Genomic DNA, 25,000 nt, shown 5'->3' on the forward strand with positions numbered 1-25,000 from the left:
CCCTTGCAATCACTCTCCCTCTCCCCCATCATCTCTCTATCGCTCTATAACTCACTCACTCTCTGGCAGCGGATTTGTTTCTGGTGTTTCAATGTGTGTGGTTAGGAGAGATATGAGAAGGGTTGAAATGAGCTTTGACTGATGTGTTCCTCTCTCTCTCTCTCTCTCTCTCTCTCTCACACACAAACTTACTTTTACCCCAACGCACACACAAACTCCAAAAGTGGCTTCCTTAACTCCAGTGATTTAAGATGTATACGCAGTGTTTTTATTTGTCTGACACATTGTGATATTAAAACCAAGGCTAGATATCAGACCGTAATCCTGAAACCTGGCATCAAATGCTCAGATTCACATGTATTCATGATCAGACAAGGTCTGAGAGTAAAATCTTAATTTTGCCAAATGTAGCCTGTATTTTACTTAAACAAAATTCTTGTATGGATGCTTATGTTACACAACATATAAAGGAATAGTTTGACATTTGGGGAAATGTGCTTTTTTGCTTTCTTGCCAAGAGTTAAATGAGAAGATCGATAACAGTTAAATATGAAGCTACAGCTAGCAGCCAGTTAGCGTAGCATTGCATAAAGACTGGAAACAGGAGAAAACAGCTAGCCTGGCTCTGTCGAAAGGTAACTAAATCTGCTTATCAGCTCCTCTGAAGCTCATTAATTAACACATCAGATCTTGTTTGTTGAGTCCAAACTAGCAGTTTAACATTTGAGAAGTTCGGCTGCTTCTGTTAAATAAATAAATAATTGAATTTTGTTTACATTCCACATCCTTTTTAAACCATACATCCTTAGTCAAAACTAACACTACTGTCATATTATTTTATCAATTATGTACAATAGAGTAAATTTCGAAGTTTGCCAGCACACCACTGACACATGAGCACACTTCACAGCCTATGATTCAAATGATCAGAATAGGCCTGATTAGTTCAACCAATCACAATTTAATGTTTAAGAAATCTATCGTCTGCTAAATTAATCTAATGAATATTTGGTAGTGCAAACCAAAGGTTATTTCTATTTAAACTGTGATCAAAAAATAATTTCTGCCTAATCTGAGTGATAAGATTTGCAGGGTTGAGAGATCAAATACAGCAAAGTAAAATACAGATTCCTCTTTTTTTTTTAAATAAAAATCAGGGGTTACACGCTATTCATCATGATATTAATGCAGGTTTGTTATGTTCTAAAACCTGATAAAAGCTGCGGTCTTATCAAATATGACGCTTATATAGGTGAAAAAACAAACCAGGTATACGTGTGGACTGCATATACTGTATGATTTTGGATCATCTATCTAATAAATCGGGAAGCCTCTGTGTGTGTGTGTGTGTGTGTGTGTGTGTGTGTGTGGTTTGTCTTTGATATATCTCATGAACCGTTTATCCAATCTACCTCACACTTGGTTTCTTTGGTACCCAATGAACTTGGGGTTTGGGATTTGGAGCAGTTTGGATATTAAAACTGTGAATAAAACTAAAAGAACGTGGAAAAAAGGCAATTCCAAATCGCTGGCTCTTCCGTATCTACACTTCCAAATATAGTTCCATCTTAAATTCACTCAGCATTTCGCTAAGAGGAAACTCAATAAAAACCGAGTTATACCCTTCACAATAAAATCCCAACTTAAATTCACTCGGATCATTTCGCTTAGAGGAAACTCAATCAAAAGGCATTTTTGCTGACACTCGATCGTATACACTATATTGTATTAAGTTGCTGTGAGCTGTAAATTCACCCCTTCTTCCTTCTCACTCAGACTCACCCTCACCGTAGGTCCGGTTGTTAACGTGTGTTGCTAACTTAACACTACTAACATCGGCAACCGTCGGCAAAATACCCCCGCGAATCAAACCCATACTTCAACGTTAACCGTCAAGCCACTGAACCTGTATGGAAATGAACACCTCTGCTGAAGTGTTCAATTCGTTAACGATAGGCTATTTGATGAGACAGCACCGCCGTCATTAAACGCTGACTGTGGCGATATCAACACGCAATATCGTTGACGAAAAAGACAATACTAAAATGTAGTTAAAGAAAAGCTCTCTTTATTTGCATTGCCTTCCACCTTTTCCTCCGCCCCCTCTGTCTCTCTCTCTTTCTCTGCGCACACGCACGCACGCAAACGTAAATTTTATCACCTTTGTTTTGTGTTTTAACTTTCCTTTTTAAACAAATAACCTATCTCTTTATATATTTTTATAGTGACTTTAGAGACTCTTATGTATATACATATATATTTATTTTTCCTGCTTTACACTTTTACTGATGTTTTGCACTGAGAGGACTGCGTTCAATTCCGGCAGAAAAGTCAATTATAAAGAAATTAAGTTAATTACATCACATGCAACATTTAATTCTAATACATGAAGTCTTCACTTCACTAAAAGACGAGACAAAATGAATGACGCTATGAGTCAAATTTAATTTCTGTTATTAAGCACATTTCTGCCACTGCATGTACTCTTATTTCTGCTTAGTGGTGCTTATTAGAATATGAACATTAATAAATAATTTTTCATAAATCATCGAGATTTAATTTTGAGACACAAGTGTAATTACTATAAACAAATAAGAGCTTTCATCAGTGCAAATCTCACACTGTACATGATGGAGTACATCACAGCTGATAAGAGCTCACTCTGGTTCAAGTTTGTAAGGGTGGAAAGTGGATATTACAGAGTAAGGCATGAAAACGTGCAGACTCTCCGTCCCTCATGGTACACAGTTTGAGACCCCTGCTGTCTGCTGTAGTGACCATTATGCTGCATTATACATGGTTTAACAATGTAAAATGTATGTGTTGGAAAGACAGATGGTGGTGAGAAGAGTGACAGATGGGAAATGACCTCCAGTGGGGACACAAAACATACAGTCAGTTGCCATTTTACTAGGTATGATGTATGACACTATAGTCTGACAGGTTTTTAAAATTTGGCCACCCTAATTAGAGAAAATAAGCGTCAGGTAGGGCTGGGCGATAGGGAGAAAATCAAATATCACAATATTTTTGACCAAATACCTCAATATCGATACCACAACGATATTGTAGTGTTGACTATTGGTGCTTTCACAAAATATTTACACAATGAGATTTTTGATAAATACTCATCAGTAATGTAGATATAATGACTAAGTGGGTAAAGGCAAATAATAGAACAGTTACAACAGTCTGGTAAGTTCAGAAATGACATAACTTTACTGTAATGCAGCCTTTTAAACCAAGAAAAGACAACACTTATGCCATATTACGATATTACGATATCCAAAATCTAAGACGATATCTAGTCTCATATCACGATATCGATATAATATCGATATATTGCCCAGCTCTAGCGTCAGGTTAATTGATAATGCAACAATCGCGAGTTGCAGCACTAGTTTGTAGTGCTGGTGAACTGTATTGGGTTAAGTGTTTCAAATATTTAGTCTACCCTCATTGATAGAAATGGGGTGGACAAAATAAAAGAAACACCTGTCAGTAAAGCACCACAAACTACAGCATCTTAAAGTAGCATAAAGTTGAATAAACACCTTTAAAACTTTTTTTTTGGACAAAGACTGAATATTACAATGCCATGAAGGTAGAATTAATTGCAGGACTGTTGCGTCAGTCTGTGTTAGTTTGAGCTAAACTGGCAAATAAGTGTGCCTTTGACAAAGTGAAATTGAGGCACATTTGCAGAACTTTAAACATTTTACAAACTTAAGCAAAGTTAAAAGTTGTTATCCCTGCAGGCATACTGATTTGAAGCACAAGAGAAACCGTGGGGACAAATATGAATAATGACAATCATGTAATGAATGAAGGCAACCGAAGACCAGTGGTGTAATGTGCAGTAACGAAGTACATTTACTCAAGAACTGTACTTAAAGTAACAATATGTAACTTTTAAATGTTTCTGAAACTGCATACTGTTCCATCTATTGATCATAAATGACCTGTAACAGCAAACGAGACTAACAGTGAAAAGAACGCCATTTTTATATAGTTTTAATTAATGACTCTGCCTGGTTCCGATTTTTCTGGCAAAGTCACAAAATGATTTACGGCAGGTAGATGGCGCTACAGAGCACACACTCTGAAGGGTCACAGATTTCTTTGTAACACCGGAAAAGCCTCTGTTGTATCCAACCAGGCAAAGGGTAGCAGGAGATTTCTTTATATAGAATATATATATTTTTTGAAGTTATCTGTTGTAGTTATGGCTGATAATGGGGCAGGACCATCACAGAAAAGAAGGAAATTAAATAAAGAGCAACTAAAAGCTAAAAGGGAAAGTAAAAGACAACAGGCAAAACCGAGTCAGACGTCGGTCGGGCTTTCAACAGATGGAGACAATTACAGGATTGTAAATTATTCAAAACCGACCCCAAATTGGGTTAGGGTTAGTTTTAAATTTGAGATACTTCATTTGAGTATTTCCATTTCACGTGACTTCATACTTGAGAATATTCTCCTACTTCTTAAAGTGGCCATATTATGCTCATTTTCGGGTTCATAATTGTATTTAGAGGTTGTACCAGAATAGGTTTACATGGTTTAATTTTCTAAAAACACCATATTTTTGTTGTACTGCACATTGCTGCAGATCCTCTTTTCACCCTGTGTTCAGGACTCTGTTTTAGCTACAGAGTGAGACCTCTCACTGCTGTAATATCTTTGTTGGGAGGCGCACATGCGCAGTAGCTAGGTAAGGATCACATCATCTAGCTAGCTGTTTGTTTCTACTACTTCAGTAGTACAAGGCAGGATTAGCTGGGAGACTTCTTCTAAACGAGGGCGCACTTCCAACTTTGCGTGGAATACCTGCAGAATAGGGACATGTAAGTAGTTCTTTTGTAGATTATGGTGAACTAGTGTGTGTTGTAGCAGTGTTTTGCCATTCAGAACGAGCTAGCATGCTAGCGCTAGCATGCTACGGTTAGCCACCTCGTTTCGGCTAGTGATGTAAAAAGCCCTGCCGATTTTGAACAGCTCACCCGGAAACTGAAGGCAGGACACATTCAGAAACCCGTATCTCACTCTAAACAGCACGGATGTTTTTTTTTCCAAGTTTGTATGCGTGTGGAAGCACCAGAGACACAAAATAACACAAATCCCAGAAAAAGTGATTTTTTCATAATATGGGCACTTTAAGATAAATAAACTGTTTAAAAAGTCTTTTGGATCAGCTAGAAAATGCATCGTCACAAAGCTAAAAACAGGGCTGTTTTTCTGACACCATGAAAAGTTTACTTTTTAAGAGATATGTGGTTCTCACAGGACAGCGACGCTAAGAACATGATGAACATTACAAAATATGATGCATTGCTGTATATTAAACTACCTAACAGTAGCATATATAAATAAGTTAACATTAGCACAGTCTTAAAGGTCCCATGGCATGAAAATGTCACTTTATGAGGTTTTTTAACATTAATATGCGTTCCCCTATCCTGCCTATGGTCCCCCAGTGGCTAGAAATGGCGATAGGTGTAAACCAAGCTCTGGGTATCCTGCTCTGCCTTTGAGAAAATGAAAGCTCAGATGGGCCGATCTGGAATCTTGCTTATGAGGTCATAAGGTCAAGACCACGCCCCCACTCTCCACCTTGTCCCACCCCCTCTCTCCTCCTCAATAGCTACAGACACAGAAATGGCACATACTAAGGAAAGCTCATTGTGGGACTGGCTCTAGTGGCTGTAATTCTGCACCAAGGCTGAATTTCGGGAAAGAGACTTCAGATACAGTATTAGGGGACCACTAAGGTCTATATAAAAGCATCCAAAGAGCACCATGTCATGGGACCTTTAAACATCTACAGCAGTAAAATACTACATACACATTAATGCAGCAATAATATTAATCCATAAAGATCATATATAATATAAAACACTGCTAACAGGGACTACATTTTGCTAATAATACTTGTATACTTTTACTTAAGTAAGGTTTTGAATGTGTAGTATTACTACTTCTACTTAAGTAAAGGATCTGAGTACTTCCTTCACCAATGCTGAAGGCTTACATTTTGTCATATGCAACCCCCCCCCTCCAAAAAAAAAAAAAAAAACACAAAAAAAAAACACAGTTAGTTAACGTGAGAGATAAAACCCTGCACGTTTATGTTTGAACTAGTTCCTAGCTTGTACACTTCTGGTCTGAAAGCACTTGTTACTGCACTTATACAGTAAAATGTTTCTAGGAAAGTATGACTATTCTTACAATGCTGATTGTGACCCTTCAGTCAGTAAAAACCTAGAAAACCCTCGTTGCTAGGTTTAGTTCTGTTTAGAAGAGATGATGTGTGAGCTAAGCTACAGAGAATGTGCTCAGCCCCCTATAGCCCGTCTTCAGCACAACAAAGCCCAGCTGGAGTTTATTAACTGATTAGTGGCTTCGCAACTTTTTCTCTGTTGAGTACAGCGCAGACACAGAGGCAGGACAAAGACACAAATCCTTTCAGCGTCACTCAAATTCAAAACTACAATGCTAGAAGGATCGGCAGCAAAAGGTCGATCTGGATGTTACAGTTACACCCACACCCACTCACACTCACACACACAGTCAATTGAAAACTTTCCAGAAGTGTTACTTGCTCTCCCCCTAACAGCAGTGATTATGCTTTATTATCGGCATACGTGTGTTGTATAGTTATATACTGACAGGGCTCATTAAAGCGTTCCAGTGTGCTAACTGGACTGCTCAGGGGTGGCATTACATCTTCTCAGTCTGGCAGCTGAACCCTGCTATCCCTATCAATGCTTATACTGTAGCAGGCCTTTCACAATGTCTTTAGAGATTGGCTTCATGCATTATATCCATGCCCAAGTCAGTATATCATGAAAGAGAAATGGTAAATGTTTCACAAGGGTGGACAATAACAGTTGTCAAGACATGTTTAGAGTTACAGTCTGGGTTCTGGTATGTCTAATCAGGCAACTCGTGGGCATGATGATGCACCGACCTAGAAGAAAATACTGCAGGTTTTGCAGGCTCTGAGAGAGGGAAGCCATTTTGTGCAGCGCGTTTATAGTTCGGAGCAGCCAGGGCTCCTTTGTTGATGTTCATTTTCTTGTGGGAAGGCCGAGTTGTTTACAGGGAGATAAAGATTTTGCTCAGGATCATGCACAGGTCAGAGTATGAGCTGGCTACATCTCAGCTGGTGTTTTGATGTCAAGTGAAGACGTGCTTAATTGGTGTCTGTACTGTAGCTGTTTGGGAACATTTCCACCATAACCTGTTGTATGTAGCTGATAATGTACGTATGTGAAATAATATCTTCACTGTTTCCCGGAAGAGACATGTATTGTCCTATCAATCAACAAGATGTACAGAACAACTTGATTAGCTGTGCTTGCTCAAGGACACTCCAGCAGGGAGGATAACTGCAGTCATGAAGACAAAAAACAACAACAACCTGATATGCAATTTCTGACATCCTGCTAGTATTTTAGGGATGCATCGATTGTAAAATTCTGGGCTGATACCAATGTTTAAAATAACAATTTGTCTGATACTGATGTTTTGTTGTCATTTCCCCTTTTGAAAAACAAAGAAATCTTCATTATAAAGAATAACTGAACTGCTGAACTGTTTTATTACAATATATTTGAATGACCACAAATTCAGTCATACAAATGTATGAAACAACCTTTAAAATATCCTTCTTTCACATGAAAAATAACAGCAGCTATACAACTAACCAGGGCTGAGCAATTTTCTGCGATATAAATCGATATTTTTTTTCCCAAGAAAGTATCGATTTTTAAGCCGCGAGTATCGATACAAGTCCCATTCAAATCCCCCGCGTTTACCCTCGTTCGCTTTGCAGGAAGAGCGATTTGGTCAGCCAGCCGCTAGTGTCATTGTAGAGCAAGATACCCGTACTTACTTTACACAGATGCCGACGTCTACGGGCGCTGACACACAGAGTCGATTATCGGTCGTCGGACCGTCTGGCGAGGTCAGTCGAGTCTGTTTGGTGTGTTCCGTGCCGTCGTCCGTCCAAGGAGTCGTCGGCCTTCATTTCAATAGGGCCGACCCAACATGTTCAGTTGGAGACAGGGCAGTCGGGACTCACCCGGAAATGGCGAGCGGATGAGCCTCTCAAAATCTGACGAAAATCTTTTAAACTAACCTTTGTCGATCTGAAATGAAGACAGATTCAGCAACTGCATGGCCTATTTCTCGCTTAAAATGTTTTCAGAAACATGTTTCGGTGAACTATTTTAGTACAATATGAGATCTTATATGTTGAACAAGCCGCCATGACAGTCTGGCTGTGAATTTCCAGAGAAAAAAGAACCACGTGACGCGTTCGTCCAATTAGCTGCCGGTTTTCATTTTCTGGGAAACAATCAGACTGTTACTGTTTCGTGCACGCGCAGAGCGTATGCTCAAGTCGGCGTTTCTTCGGTGTGTTCTGAGGAGAAGCCATGGTACTATGTTTACTTACCTGGTGGCTAGACTGACTACCTCATATGTTCAGTGTCAAGCTAAAAAAGCTGTCAAAGAAACTGTTCAGAACAGGCCACTTGCTGCACTTTTTAACTCTCTATTGTTAATTGCAATACTGCACTTTATTTACTTTTCAAAGGCTTGTAAGCTTTCAATAGATGGAACTAATTTTCTCAACACATCTTTGATCCATTTTGTCCAGCATTTGCAAGCTGTAGACTCTCTGTCCAGTCAGAGACATATATTGTTGAATTGATGTTTTTAGTTTTCAGTTCAATTAATTAAATCCAAGTAAATGGAACACTCACAAGATGTTACCAAAATCACTGTCCCCTTTAAATCTTTCAGAAAATGATTTAAGTGTATCAAATTATATCGAATCGTATCGTTGGCTGAATATCGTGATATATATCGTATCGTGGGCTGAATATCGTGTATCGTATTGTATCGTGAGATTAGTGTATCGCTACAGCCCTACAACTAACGTTACCTACTCAATTACAATAGTCTTTCAGTACTTCACTACTCTGCTATATAGCCAACAAAAACATTTTGTTAAACAAATTAAATGTACATGTAAAGCCATTACAAAAGCAATAAAATCCTAAAATATTTTCCTTGGAGTGTAACACTGCTTTTATCAAGTTCAAATCTTTGTCAATCCGTTGTGCCGTGGGGCTGGGCATACTCACACAAGCCAGTAGTTCATGAATGTGTGTGGCCACAATGCTGTAGATCTCGGGGAGACTGTTGCATTTGCTACCATATGAGACTGAAAAGCGTCAAATCCACATAATTTATGAGGCAGGATTCAGGGAATATTTTGCATTTGTAATTGAAAAACTTCTCTCCGTCAATCGATTAGTTGGCTAATTGTTGCAGCTCTATTTTGGAGTCTCTCATTCATCAGCAAATTATATAAGTAAACGTTTCAGGAAGACCACTATTGTTAGATATAAAGTTCACATTAAGACCAGCTACGTCTTATGTAAAATACTGTACGTTTGCTTAACATTTATGTATATCTGCCTGTGCCTGCCACTTACACTGTGAACTTAAGTTACACAAAACTGTATGTAGAGCTCAAGATAGATTTTCTTCCCTGGGCCTTTAAACACGTACCGAAGGCAAATATATGACTGTGACCTACTGGCCTAAATGGGCAGAAAAAAACATTCTCAACAATGAAACCCTGATGTCTAGCTTCTCAAAGAGGTTTTCAAGATTCAATATAAAAAAATAAAATCAATGACGGCGTTCCAAACACCTGATTAAACATTTTTTACCACATGATTTTCCTCCATTGTATGAATATCACAGCAATCTTCCCCTGTAACACGCCATTATGCACGAAACGCTCATCAAATGTGAAAGGGCCTTGCATCATTTTCCTGAAGATATGGTGATTAAATCATGTATAATGCATGTGCACCACAATGATATCCATAATGAGCACATGGTTCTCTATGGAGGATGGATAATGATGGAGAGTTCAACCAGTGAGGTCGCCATGGTAATAAAGGCCAAGCTGGTGCAGCCCAGACTGCTGACCAGTTTAGACTGGCAGGGCTAAACTGTGGGCTGACTAACCTTTATCCCATGAACTGATAAGACTCAGCAGAGAGCACAAGACTTCACGGGGGGGGCGCGAGAGAGCGCGAGAGAGAGAGAGAGAGAGAGAGAGAGAGAGAGAGAGAGAGAGAAGGAAGATGGTGTGAGAGTGATAATAACAACGATTACATGCAAACCAGGTTACTGTGATTAATCAGGCAGGAAATCTGAAAACACGTTTACATGCACCGCAATTCTTCCGTTACTGCGAACCTGAATGTACATTTTTCCCCCCAACTGGTCTAAAAAGGCTGTCATATTTTGAAGTTTATTAATGATATATGCTGCTGCAGCTTGAAGAGTGGTGTGATGGTGTGACAGAGGACTGGCTCTGTAGTGAGAGAGAGCACACAGTTTAGTCTTACTGTGCAAATATGTGCAATAATGTACAAGGCTTTCTTAAATCAAACTACATTATACACTAGGGCTGCACAATTAATCACAATTTGTATTGAAATCGCAATATGGACTAGCATAGACTAGAATAATATCCAAATTGCAGGGGAGGGGGGATATTTGTTAAAGGCAAAATATGTGTCAAACCATTCTGAATTAAGTATTGTAGTATTTAAGTATTTCTGACACTTTCGATGTGTACAGACGAGTGCAACACAATGCATGTCTTTCAGGAGAGACGGTGAAACTGTGCTCCATTATTTCCATATTTAAATGATTAAATATGGAGATAATATGCATCTTGCCCATCTCTATGGACTGGCATGAATCAACTCTTATGCTATGTTGTACTATTTTCTACTGTACTGTTGTTTTTGGCATTCATTTCCTGTTTTTATTTTTCTTAACTTTTGTGCCAAATTGTTTGTATACACACACAACTATTTTCTGAATTTTACAAATAACCTGCAGTTCAGCTGTGCAAACAGACTTTCTCAGACTTATTTATTCAAATTCTATATGCAAGGACGCACCAAACAAGTCATAATCTTTCCTTTCACTGCACTTAAGTCTTTCATGCACATGCACTGTTGTATAAACCCTGTCAGGATTCTGGTTAAGCACATACATGGCCAACAAATCAGCTTTCTCCAGCAAAAAAAAACCAAGAGAGCAAGCAGGCAAGTGGGGGAAGGGAGTAAGAAAAAAATGAGAGAGTGAGGGAGAGAGAAACTGGAGGCAAGGCAACAAGGGGGACAATGGCGGGGAGAGAGAGAGAGAGAAAAAGAAAGAGGGATTGATCAGTAATCTGAAGATCAGAGCGAAGTAAACAAGCAGAGAAAGAGTATGATCAGGAAGTGAGGAGACTACAGCAGTCTTAAGCAAGAGAAGAAAATCTCCCAGTTTGCCCATTTTGGGGATTACAATCTCCCCCCCCCCCTCCCCAATTAATCAAGTGGTTTCATTACTGCCCTCCATTAATATAAGGATAAACAAATTCAAATGTACAGCTTTGTGAAAGATGTGCACCATCTTCCTCTGGTTTTTTCCTCCCCTCAGTCATCCTTTCGCTCTCTCTGCTTCTCTGAGAACAATACGATCAGCATGCATTATTTATTGGAAAGTACGTTTGTGTTTTGAAAGTACTGTATGTGCAGACGTGTGTGCATATATCAGTGTGTGAGAGAATGATGTGAATGTGCGATTCACATTCAAATAAGGGGAGGGTGTGTTCTGCGGGCACAGGTGTACGCCTGTATGATCACTTTGCATGCAAATTTTGACCGAGGATGGCCACGGAGAGTGAGGAAGGAAGACGAGGTGGGGGGGGGAGAGGGAGAGGGAGAGGGAGAGGGAGAGAGGGAGAGAGAGAGAGAAAGAGAGAGAGAGAGAGAGAGAGAGAGAGAGAGAGAGAGAGAGAGAGAGAGAGAGAGAGAGAGAGAGAGAGAGAGAGAGAGAGAGGAGGCCGAGAGGGATGGAACATGTGCAGGAAATGGATAGAAGGAGACAGGGAGCGGGAAAGAGGAGAATGATGGTGTGATGACAGAGCTGCAGGCGCTGTGTTTGTACATGCATCTGCAGGCAAATTAATCATGAGATGGTCTCTTACTCCATTAAAATGCTAATGTAGGAAATTCTAGACATTTCCATATATTTGCAATATATCCCAGAGCCCAAAGACTGTTATTATGCTAAATGCAGGATAGGTGCTGGATGCACACCTAATATAACGACAAATCTGACCAAGATAAAGATTAAAAGTCTCTGAAGTAGTGAATTAAAGGGCAGACTGGATATAAGACATGGGATTTACACTCTGGGCCTTAATGAAATTAAGAGAAGTTACTAAATTAAAGCACATAAGCACATTATTTTCTGCCAAAGTTGGAACCGTTTTAGTTATTTTACATGAAGGATTTGTATATTTGTGTTTTTGTCTGTGTTCCTCCAGTTGGTTTGAAATGGGCGGAACACAAATAGGTGATGTCATATACATCCCTGCACCAATCAGGATTTTGCAGTATTTTAATCAAAAGCTGATGACAGTTGGTGGGTTGTTTGTTTATGGCGCCACTGTGAATGAAATCTGATCGAACCACACCCAAACAGTCCCCATGAAGCAGATTAGCTGAGTTGTTGACTGTTAAAGGCTTAACAAATAATACCGTCCGCAGACGTTTTATTTCCAAACTTCAACTTTGATTGTTGCATACTTAGTTGTCACAAAAGTTTTCTTACAGTTGTTATCTGACAATATTATTAACTTGTTTACCAGTAACTGGTAAACATTTTGTTTATATAAAAAATACTGTATATAAGAAATGTTATGAACTTTTTTATATACAAAACCAAGTGCTGAGTGAGATAGATAAAATTCAATTTAAAAGATTTAATTTGAAACGTATCAAGGACCTTTTCTTATTTTAGACTTACTACAGCTGTGTGTAGCCACATGGGAACAAAGGTGAGTTATGTTCAGGAAGTTAAGACGTGATGGTGTTGTGCAGAGCCAGTGCAGAACTGTTTTCTCAGCAGTGCTACAGAATGACGGTAAAGAGCTTTCCTTATCCTCATCATAAATGTCTCGGCTGTCATAAGTGTAGTATCCTAGGAGACGTGTGACTTTGTGTAGATGAATGCAGTAATGTCAACATATGTTGTTGATGGTACATGCAGTGAATCATTTATATTCTGTGGCTCCACACTAATGTAAAATTGGTCTCACAGCAAAAAATATAGATGTACGATGACAGTATAATAACGGTTCATCTTCATGTGGCAGCGTTGCTTGTCCCATCCAAAACAAATTTCAGCATCGCAGTCTGTAACAATATAAATATCCTAATAACAGCCAGTATTCACCTAATGCATACTGAAATGTATCCAGTGGCTGAATATCACTCTCAAAATTTACCTTCAGATCCACAAAAAGAAAACCTTAATTATTTGTTAAAAGGACAATTCCGCTATTGCTATTTATACTAGAGGTCGACCGATTAATCGGCCGATTTTTAGCATTTTTTACATAATCGGAATCGGCCAATATCCCAGTATATCAAGCCGATTAATAAGCAGGCGCATCTGCGGGCAGCCTAGTGTTAAAAACATGAATAGGCGACATTTTTTACAGTGCGCCCAGACCCACTATAGACCAGCTGCCTCGGCTCCAGCCCCTCCCCTCGTGAATTCTTGCGCAGGGTGTCTCGCATAGTCACTTCAGGTTCAGACGCTACCGTTAGCAGTAGCATGTTGCTGGTGTTCTTGCCTTGGAATTAACTGTACTAATAGAACCGTACAAAACACCGCGACCATACCGCTGTGGAAGCTCCCCAAATATCATTTATCAGAGTCTGGTTGTTACCCCTGTCCATGGCAGTCTCATCCACTCCTATAACGGAGCTAACTGGAGCTAACCGCTAACGGAGCTAATCGTTGCTAACAGAGCCTTCAGTTCTCCGTGCCTGTATCCATTAACTGCATCTATGGACTCGAGCACGAATAAAACCCTTAATTTTATTAAATTGGCTGGACGAGTTTTAAATTACAACTAAGAGTTGTTTGAATGACTAATGAGAACAACAGGACATGTAACAGTAGGATCCCCAAAACACAGATAAAACACTTCAACAAATGAACAATGATCTAACAAACAAGGTGAACAAGAACTGACTTTAGATAGCCCTAGTCTTATGTGATTCAACAGGAGTTAGGAGGAAATAGTGTTGAGATTAATAATAACGTCACTTTCTGTGAAGCAGATTTGTATTCTCAGAATTTTAATAAATGCTGTTAAGTGCACTAAACTTTATATTTTCATTGAAAGGTTTATTTGACAAAGTTTATTTTCTTCTTACCTGTTTCATTTATTTAATATGCCTATATTTTTCATACATTATTTATACAATATAGGCTACAGTATGTTTTTACATTATACATTTTTAATTGAAGTATACAAGTGTAGATTGGTGAAGTGTTCAATAAATATTTTTGTTGAGAAATTCTGTGTATATTAGTATTACATTTTATCTTTCAAATAGAGGTTTAAAAACAAGCACATATCGGCCAAATCCGTGAAAGGGCTACGAGAGAGAGAGAGAGAGAGAGAGAGAGAGAGAGAGAGAGAGAGAGAGAGAGAGAGAGAGAGAGCTACCGGTAGTCAGCCTCGTACTTTGGGAAACTGGTGGTGTACCTGCGGATATTGTGAAGCTATGGCCACCGAACAGGAGTGTCTGTGTTGCACGGAGTGGGACCTGTTGCGTCGCGACGCCCAAGAGACGCAGTGTTTTGTACAGTCTGAAGATTTCCCCTCTCTGATAAACAGGGCTGTACTTGAAACTTTTTTCCACGTCCCGAAAATAAATTGGAGACGGCGACCCAGACCAGAGGGACCAGATGGACAGTTATCCACTGAGTAAGTACACTAGACAAGTTATGTTTTACATCGGTGCGATTATTTCAGATATATTGAGCAAATTGCTTTTGATTTTAGTTTGCATCGCCAGCTGTAAGTCATGACTGGTTTTCAAGACGGCGGCCACATGTAAACATGAACGCGAACGAACGAAAGTGTCTTTATAATCTATCTTTTCAATAAACTGTCTGTACACTTACAAAGTTCTCAACGCTTCGGTTAACATTTAGGGACCCTCATTATGCTACCGTTGAAGTTTGGTGATATTTTGAGCCTTTTTAGTAGTTTTTACTATCCCTATGCTCCGAATACTAGTGTTGTAAGCTAATCAGCGGTCCGCGCTAGCTTCTTTCAAGCTACAAACACATGCGATTAGCATGAAAACATGTCCCAGAGAGCGACAGAGTGGGTACATATCTGTTAATAACCCCTAGGTTCATTTTGTGCCAGAATTGTCCTTTAAATGTTGGTTTCAAGCTTATGACTAAATGCGGGCTCTCTTGCACATGAATGGAAATAAACACCTGAGCAAGTACAACCATTATTAGATAAGTAGAAGTACAAGAGCAACTGAGAAGGTAAATTCTTCAGCTTTTATTTATAAATATTTTCACTTACACCTCTTATGAACCAACTGCTGTCTACTCTAAACTCTCGTGGGAAATCTGCAAATGATATTTTTGCAGTAACATTTCTGTGCCCTGTCGACGCATTAGCAGGCAGCACAACACCAGCAGGGAGCCTCTCCACCACAGCGAAACACAAATGTCAATGTTTTCTGTGACTGCTGCCATTATTATTATTATTATGGGAATGATATATTGACATAAATATCCACAACAATGCAGATCATTCTTTCAGCATTTTCGCATTCATTGGATAGTTTGACAGTGAAAATATGGACAGGAAACAGAGAGAGAGGGATGACGTGCATTACTGTCCCCTGCTCAGTTGCAGTTACTGCATTTGTATGTGTTTTAAGCACTAGGCCAACAGGATGCTACACAGCCAGATATATTAAGCATCCATGTAAATTCTAGCTTTGTGAAGCTATAAAAAACAAACATCTCTCATACACACACACACACACACATACCGAACCGTAAATATAAAATGATGATGTTCTGTCGAAATGTCAATGAATTATTACTCACCAGGAAATTCTTGCTCCCAGCTAAACTGACAAACACTCCATTCAAGGCTTAAGCTCATTTATTATACCCTGCAGTGTGATGATATATAGTGCAGAAATAAAGCATACATAGTGATTAAATGTATCCATCTACCATCGATCCCCTTAAATCCACCTCTCACACAAATCCCATTCAGACATGCCCTCACCTAGACTGGTTGGCTTGATGAGCTCGTCCAGCATGTCGTAGAAGGGCAGCCTCTGGAGCTTGACATCTGGGTGGACTGGGTGCAGCGTGGCTGAGCTGGACAGGTGGTGTGTCAGCCCCGTTAACTCGTGCTTCCCAGGGCCAAGCAGTGAGAGGGGCAGTAAGGCAGCGGGCGACGGGGCTCCACCGTGACCGGCGTGACCCTCATACGCCAGCTGTGTCAGGCCAGCAGGCAGTGCAGCGCCCCCTCCTCCAACCACTCCAGCTGTGGCTGGGTGGTGTGGCCCGGGCATGGCCAGTTCTGAGTGGGATACCATTTTGGCAGGGAAGCGTCGTCGGTAGAGCTCTTTGATCTTCATGTGCACGGCGGGGCTGCAGCCAGCCTTCAGCAGATGCAGCGCCTTGGTCAGCAGCTCATGCTTGCGTCCGTGCTTGTTGCGTCCAGCGTAGCCCAGCAGCACCTGCAGCTCAGACACCCGCAGGCTCATCACCATTTGCTGTGATGAGAAAGAGGATAAGAAATCATCTTTTGAGATGCCATTCATAACGGATAAAAAACTGATATAAGTAACAATTCTAGTGGCAATCAACAGTCATTGAAGTAGTCAGTCATTGATGTGTAGAGACCCTAAGGGCAGAGCCAGGACACAAAGGTGGGTTCCTTTTACTTTTAAGCCCCTGACATACCAACCCGACGGCCGGCCATTGGCAGAAAAGGCAGTCACTGATCAGTCAGCTCCCCGAGGTCCAAATAGCGCCTCAGAACACACCGAAGTGACGCCGACTTGAGCGTACGTTCTGCGCGTGCGCGAGCTGTAATACGTCTCCATAACAGCAGGCGGAGCTAATCTGTATTGTCGGCCAAAAAATGAAAACCGGCAGCTGATTAGACGAACGCGTCACTTGGGTCTGGCTGCTCCCGGATTTTACAACCGGGCATAATGGCGGCTTCGTTCGGAATAAGATCTCATATTTTACGAAGATAGTTCACCGAAACGTGTTTCTGAAAACATTTTAAGCGAGAAATAGGCCATGCAGTTGCTGAATCGGTCTTCATTTCAGATCGACAAAGGTCAGTTTAAAAGATTTTCGTCAGATTTTGAGAGGCTTAGTCACGGTCATCCCGCTCGTCATTCCGGGTTAGCACTCCACCAATCAGATTGGTCATTGAGTCCAACTGCCCGCCCTCCGACCCAGCCAGTCAGGTCGGCCAAAATGAAGGCCGACGCCTCCTCCAACGGATGACAGCACGGAACACACCGAACAGACTTGAGTCACTGACCTCGCCAGACTGTCGGCCGATCATGGGGTTGGTGTGTCAGGGCCTTTAAAGGCTCAACTTTATGCAAATGTCCTCTGAGTAAGAACCAGGCAAGAGCAAATCACGCTCGTTTTGATTTGAGGACTTTGACTGACTACTCTGCTCCCCAAGAGGAGAGGGGGATCGTTTCCAGCACAGATACAGGACCGCACTGCCGATTAGTCTTGCCCGCTAGGGTGTCATTGTTGTATTTAACACGGTTTCAACACGTAAAAAACAAAGCTATTCTACACTCAGGAAACAAACAACGTCCTTGTGCGTAGTACAGCAGTTATATCAGAGAACAACTGTCCAGTCGGAGCACAGTATGTAAATTATGTGCTCAGCGCAACTCATCCAAAGAGCTGCAGATTTATGAGGCCAGAGATTGCCTTCTACTTTGTGTTAGTGCAACGTAACTCTCAGTTCGCCTTGGAACACTTTGTGATTCCCCAGGGAAAAGCTAAGGAAGTTACAGTGGAAGAAGACAGTTGACTGCTCTGCTAGCCCTTCTGTCACTGTCACAGCCTGACGAGGTAAGGAAATAAATGGAGGGTTGAATTTTAGATGTATTATTGAATGATTTGCAACAATATTCTGTGTTTTTATCTGGATGATGCTGGCGTGTTGCCTCTGAGCAAGAATCTCTCCCTCCTACATTGACATACCTTAGCTCAGCACAGCTGCCAGTTTGTTTAAAAAAAAAAAAAAAAAACTACACACATACTGCAGAGTTTTCCACCTGGCAGAAAACCATTTCATTGCACTACAGTGCATACCATAAGTCTCAGTATTAGAACAGCTTAATTTCCTAATATGTGTATGAGAGCCTGTCAGCTGGATCGGCACCTGCACAAATACGACAGACACCACAGACAGCAGGAAGCAGCGGTAAGTTTTTGTCTGTGCTAGAGTGAGGCTCAACATGAGGCTGAGGCGGTACCTCGCAGGGGGTCGTGGGATGGAGTAGAAGTAGAAAAGAAGTTGTACCCTCAGTGACTGTAACTCATCACTTCCTGCAGCTGTTTAGATGTAAAGGTCACGATCAATTATCATATGACTTGCTGCACCAGATGCTGAAATTCAATTTCTCAGCTCAGGTGATCAAATAAAACACTTAGCTTATATTAAGATAGAGAGACACGACTGTACTTACGGTTACTACTTGTACAGTAATTACTATTAAAGGGTGTCCTTAAACAAGGCACTTCTCAATGTTTCTCCAGATGACTGAGGACAGACAGGACTGGGCAGATCCCAGGTGTGAATTTAAATGCCTAAATTAGAAGCAGCACTGCTGAAGTTTTAATGCACACAAAACCTCAACTTAAAAACACAGATTCAAGAAACCAAATTAAAATTGGCCTGAAAGGGAAAAAACATAAGACCAGGAGGAATGTATTTTTAGACATTTTTTTCTCAGACTTCAGCAGAATTGAATCATCATTCATGTTAAAGCCAAAAGAAGCACAACTTCCTTGAATTAAATGATCAGCCACCTACAGTCATTGGAGTCTTAGGGGCCATCCACACGGAGACGCTTTTTGATGCAAACGCACATGTTTTGCATCGTTTGGGCCCGTCGTCCACACGGATCCAGTAAACGCACTTTTTTGAAACCGGGTCCCAGGGTGAAAAAATTCGAAAACGACTCTCTTTTGGCTTCGTTTGGATGGCGAATACAAATACGTCCGTATCAATGATGTCATCGCCACACCCCTCGACCTCTAGTGCACGGCCACACGCGACTTCACTCACTGCGGTGAAGCTAAGCGAGCATATCCCATCTCAATGGTTAAACCAGCTCACTTCATCTAGCTCAGGGGTCACCAACCTTTTTGAAACTGAGAGCTACTTCATGGGTACTGAGTCATATGAAGGGCTACCAGTTTGATACACTCTTCTGAAATAACAAATTTGCTCAGTTTGCCTTTAGTTATACATGATTATTAATGATTAATGATAGTCATCTATGTGAAGACACTGATCATGTTAATGATTTCTCATTAGAAATAATTATCAACAATGACTTAACAAGGTGGGAAACAGATAATATCAATATTCAATTTTCATTCTTAGAACAGGCCTGAGGGCTACTCATGTGGTCCTTGGGGGCTACCTGGTGCCCGCGGGCACCGTGTTGGTGACCCCTGATCTAGCTAAATAGTTTGTCTCTGCTCCCTGACACTTCCCTCTGCTCTGCCGGTCCTGGATTCTACACAAGATATATTGCTAACGTTATGTAGCTAACGTTAAACATCGCTAAAGTAGCTGACCGCTACAGCAGCGACGTAACATTAACGTTAGCTGCTATGGTTAGCTGTTTATAAAGTGGAAGCTAGCTAGCGAATCTGTCTGCTTATCAACTCCTTGAACGGATTATAGTAACTTTTACCACGGCTTATTGTAGAAAAGCTACTGCAAGAAAACGTGTAGATTATCAAAAAGACATTGGTTCATTGATGTTTGTTTGACTGCCGATGTTAGCTAGTAGAGCTAACGTTAGCGCGCTAATGTTAGCTCTGCTAGCTAGCGCACTGCAATCATGTCCGATGGCAGACAGAATTGCAAAATAAAAAGCAATCCAACAGCACATTACACAATGTAAACAGACATGTTTTCTTGCGACGGCCTTTATAAAATGAGCAGTGGTAAAAGTTATTATAGCTAGTTCATGGATGTATTAAGAGAACATTAGTCTAGCTAGTCATGTTATGATGGGAAGTGGAACTATGCTCTTCTTCTCCGTGTTTTGGTGAATTTCTGTAGCAGAAACAGCGCCGCCTATAGGCCTGGAATATGAAGTAGCGTGTTGAGTCATATACAAGTGGATCTGTATGGACGTAACTATTCTTGAAACAAATCCAGGGAAGACGGGTAAAAAAAAAGATCGTTTTGGTACGTGTGGACGTGGCCTTAGCGTGTTTAAGGCTTCAGATACATAGCAACATGAGAACAATAAACCAACACTTTTTAACTCAATTTAATATTGTATGTGGCGTTTTCTTTTGTTGGGTGCAAATAGAGCTGGGCAATATATCAATATTATATCGATATCGTGATATGAGACTAGATATCGTCTTAGATTTTGGATATCATAATATCGTGATATGACATAAGTGTTGTCTTTTCTTGGTTTAAAAGGCTGCATTACAGTAAAGTGATGTCATTTTCTGAACTTACCAGACTGTTCTATTATTTGCCTTTACCCACTTAGTCATTATATCCACATTACTGATGATTATTTATCTAAAATCTCATTGTGTAAATATTTTGTGAAAGCACCAATAGTCAACACTACAATATCATTGTGGTATCGATATCGAGGTATTTGGTCAAAAATATTGTGATATTTGATTTTCTCCATATCGCCCAGCCCTAGGTGCAAATGTTCCACCAAAACAAGTTCCTTCCCGAAACCATTTTGCAGAGCCACCGTCCAGAGCTAAGCGCCGCCCAAGACGATTGTGATTGGTTTAAAGAAATGCAAACAACCCAGAATGGATATGTGGTGTAGCCAGACCTTACTACACAGAGCTGTGGAGATAGGTCTGGTAATGCCAGACTATAGAAAGAGTAATGCATCTCTTTATCTTAAGGTGGAGGTGGTTGATAAACAAGAGTTTAAATGAAAGCTCCGCTCATTATCTAACAGCCATTACTAGCATACATTAACCATGTGGACACAGTATGTGGCAAATTATAGCTGTGAGACCTAAAGATCGGCAATCTTAACTGCATTACACAAGCTAAAAACAAGGACACGTACTGTATGCACATTGAAATTAGTGCTGTCTTTCTTGTGACTAACACACACACACACACACACACACACACACACACACACACACACACTTACTGGGCAGCCTGTAAGAATGTCTTGGACAAACATCCTCCCTTTATCTCCTTTAACGATAGAGCAGGGATATAAAAGCACCGACACACACAAACACACGCCCCTTAAATGACAAAGCACACAGTTTGGCTCTTAGTGTCCAGTGTGTCAGTTTCCGGCTAATCAATTATATATAGGCCTACACAGTTATAATTGTTTTGTACAGAATATGTGTTAGACTGGAGTCTTGCGTTTAATTGACATTTAAAATGACATATACGGCTGGCGGTAGTCTATTTTTTGTGACCTAAACATAGCAGCTACTTTTTAGACTTGAAAAACAAAACCACTAAGTTTACTAACCACTACTTTCATTGTTGAAAGAGATTTCATGTAAAATCATTTTTAAATTTCATGTAATTAACACTGGACCCAAACAGTCTAATCTGTCTGTCTCTTTTAATGACGGCTCAACTGTTTATAATAGTTCATCCGTAGCAGTGTATTTCAAATAAAATGAATTCATAATAATCAAATCTCACAACACATAATTTTGGAAAGAAATACTCCTTAACTCACTCATTAGCTTTTGTTATATTTCCTTGAAACACTCATTCATAATCTTTTTTTGTTTTTTTTTTACAGGATTTACAGGAATAGAGCCAAGACACTTTGTTATTTATAATGTTGATGAGGACAAAACTTAAGCTTATTCTACTGCTGTTCTACTTTGCTATGAGTATCATCTAAATGTAAACATTTAACCAAAACGTCATACAGTATCAAAACTACTTTTAACTTTCAGCATGAGTGGCCCAGATGTGAAAAAAAACCTCTCACTCTGGTCCAACCACAGAACTGCGCTGTTTCACTAAAAGTGACATATGAACGTCAGGAACTGAAACCCGAAAAGTGTTGCTGGTTACCGTAAAACTTGTTCCCCTTACCACATCTAGTTCTCAGTGTCTGCAGGTGCAGCAAACCAATACGTGCTTCAAGTAACATCAACACTTAAAGCCATCGGAAACATTTTCTGGTAAAATGTTGGGCAATGTTTATTCCTTTTCATTAATCAAATAGTGAAATTAGAGACCCATTAACCTAACCGTTTCCGGATGATATGAGAAATGAATTAAAAAATCATTATATTTTGCCGTGATAAAATGTACAGCAACTCTCATTATTTGTCACTTAAACAAAAAGCCAAATGTACTAAGCTTCAGATAATTACAAAAGCAGATTTCAGCCAGAGGATGCTGTTCTGTGGTGATCAAAGATAAAATGCTACTTTTAGACCTTTTACACTACAGGAACATAACAAAACATAGTGTGTCATATAGCTATTGTCATATATTCTGCTTATATCATGTTTATGCAAGTTCCAGATACTTTCAGACAGATTACAGAAAAATAAAGGACTGACTGACCAGCTTGCGTGTTGTCCCCAGCAGTGCAGTTTATAAACCTGTATCTCATTTTCACATCAACATGAATAACTATCAGCACCACTTCTTCCATTGTTGTCTGTTCTACAACCAATTACTTGACTTACCAACAGTACATTAAAATGAGGTTGGCCTCGCTGTAGCCCTTTTTACATAAACATGCCCTTTTAAAAATATGTCTTGTTTTATCCAACTAACAGTCCAAAACACAAAGATATTCAGTTTACTTATAGAAGAATAAGACAGCCACCAAATATTCCCATTTGAGATGCTAAAACTACCTGCTTGACCTAAATAATTAATTCTTTATCAATAGCAGATAGTAAAAATAATATGAAAGGTTAATGGAATATTCTAACTATTATTAGAAATGGAACTAAAAATAAAAATACAAGTTTCCCTAGGATTTTATATTGAAAATGACAAGAAAATAAATAACATGGAAGATCTAGTTAATGGTTTCAACAAATTCTATGTAAATGTGGGACAAGATCTGGCAGAAATAATAAATAATCCAGAAACAACAGAAGGGGTGGATGCTGATCTTTGAAATAGTAATCCTAGCTCTGTTTTCCTTAGAGCAGTGGAAAGGCATGAGATAATAAACACGGTACGAAAGTGTAAAAGCAAATCATACACGGATTAGAAAAACATTGATATGACTATAATAAAAAGTTATTGAAGAAATTGCAGTACCATTAACTTGTATCGGCAACTTCACCTGCTCAATTAGGTGGTCTTGGTAAGCTTTCAATCGAACTCTGGTGCGGTTCGTTTGTGGTGAGAATGTGATCCTCGTCCCGCACCAACTGTACTCCGCAAGTCTGAGCTAATGGCTCCTGTAGTCAGGTGTGCTTTGCAATCTGCTATGCAGCAGAACATACAAACTGTAGCAGCTTGCAATGTTTCTCTCACAGAAATAGACAGCAGACAAGCTCGCCCTCCGTCACTCGCATATCCGTGATCAAACCAGCCGGCACTAAAGTTGGAGACGGACACTGACGGAGCAGAGCGAATTCTCGGTGACCAGAGCAGACATAGTAACGTCGCTTGCGAAACAATGTCTGATTATTTAAATGAATGAGGTGGTTTGACCATGGAGATGCAAGAAATATGCACTAGTCCAAACAGGACCAAATCTTCCTGTATTTACTTTCTTGCTCCCGCTCCAGACACATCCGACCAATAACAGGAGTGAACATTCTTGCGTGATTTGTAATGACGCATTTTAGTACGCTTGGATTTTTCCAGATGTGAAACCAAACCAAACCAAGGATAAATCGCTCCAAGTTTACAATCTCACCAACTGATTCGGACCAAAGCAAACAAACTATAGGTGTGAAAACGCCCTAATTGAGGAAATCACATAGCATTGCATAGACAAGAAGAAACATGTAATGGAAATTTTCATAGATCTAAAGAAAACATTTGACTCTATAAATCATGACATTTTATTACATAAACTAGAGAAATATGGTATCAGAGGGGTTGGATTGGACTGGATGAGTAGTTACTTAAGAAATGGGCAAAAATTTGTTACCAATTGGTGAACACAAATCTACATACATGAACATAACTTGTGGTGTACCACAGGGGTCGGTCCTTAGGTCCAAAACTTTTCATAATCTACATCAATGACATATGCAGAGTAGAGCTTAGATCGGCCCAAAAAATCAAGCCCGAACCTACCCGAGCACGTTGTGTCCGAGCCCGGCCTGGCCCGAAACATTAACTGTAATTATGAGCCCGAGCCCGATTTAAACCCGACAATTTTTTAATACGTGGGCCGTTATAACTGACGTTCTCAACTACAATTCAGAGTTGTTTGAAGTGCAGAAATCTGTTTAGAATAATACAACAAGGACTAAGCATGTAAACTGCGCTGTTTGTTTAGAATGGAACGGATCGCAAGTGGATCCGAGTGAAGAAACGTAAAAAAAAAAAGAAACAATGATGAACAACATATTGTTGTCACTGCCCACGACTTGTTTAAACTGCTTCCATACCTCCGACTTTCCTCCACACTTGCTCAAAGTTAATTCTCCTGTTTTTCTTTTTTTCTTTACATCTTCAAGCTCCCGGTGTGATGCGTGCGAGAGGAGGAGACTCCGCGCATGACACGTGCTGCATTTTGTAACTACAGCCTAACTTTTGTACACATTTGTTACTTTTATATATATATATATATATTTATAATAT

The 25,000-nt window shown here is 40.0% G+C and overlaps 1 protein-coding gene across 1 annotated transcript in view; it reads right to left on the bottom strand.

The window, feature by feature from the left end:
- LOC116043522 (E3 SUMO-protein ligase PIAS1-like) overlaps positions 1 to 25,000 on the bottom strand; it is a 72,247-nt gene that overhangs the window by 17,126 nt on the left and 30,121 nt on the right. The window contains exon 2 of the mRNA XM_031290269.2: positions 16,223 to 16,718. Coding sequence (XP_031146129.1) covers positions 16,223 to 16,718 — 496 coding nt within the window. The remainder of the gene's footprint in view (positions 1 to 16,222; positions 16,719 to 25,000) is intronic.

Source organism: Sander lucioperca, chromosome 3, assembly GCF_008315115.2.
Source record: "Sander lucioperca isolate FBNREF2018 chromosome 3, SLUC_FBN_1.2, whole genome shotgun sequence".
NCBI classification, from domain to species: domain Eukaryota; kingdom Metazoa; phylum Chordata; class Actinopteri; order Perciformes; family Percidae; genus Sander; species Sander lucioperca.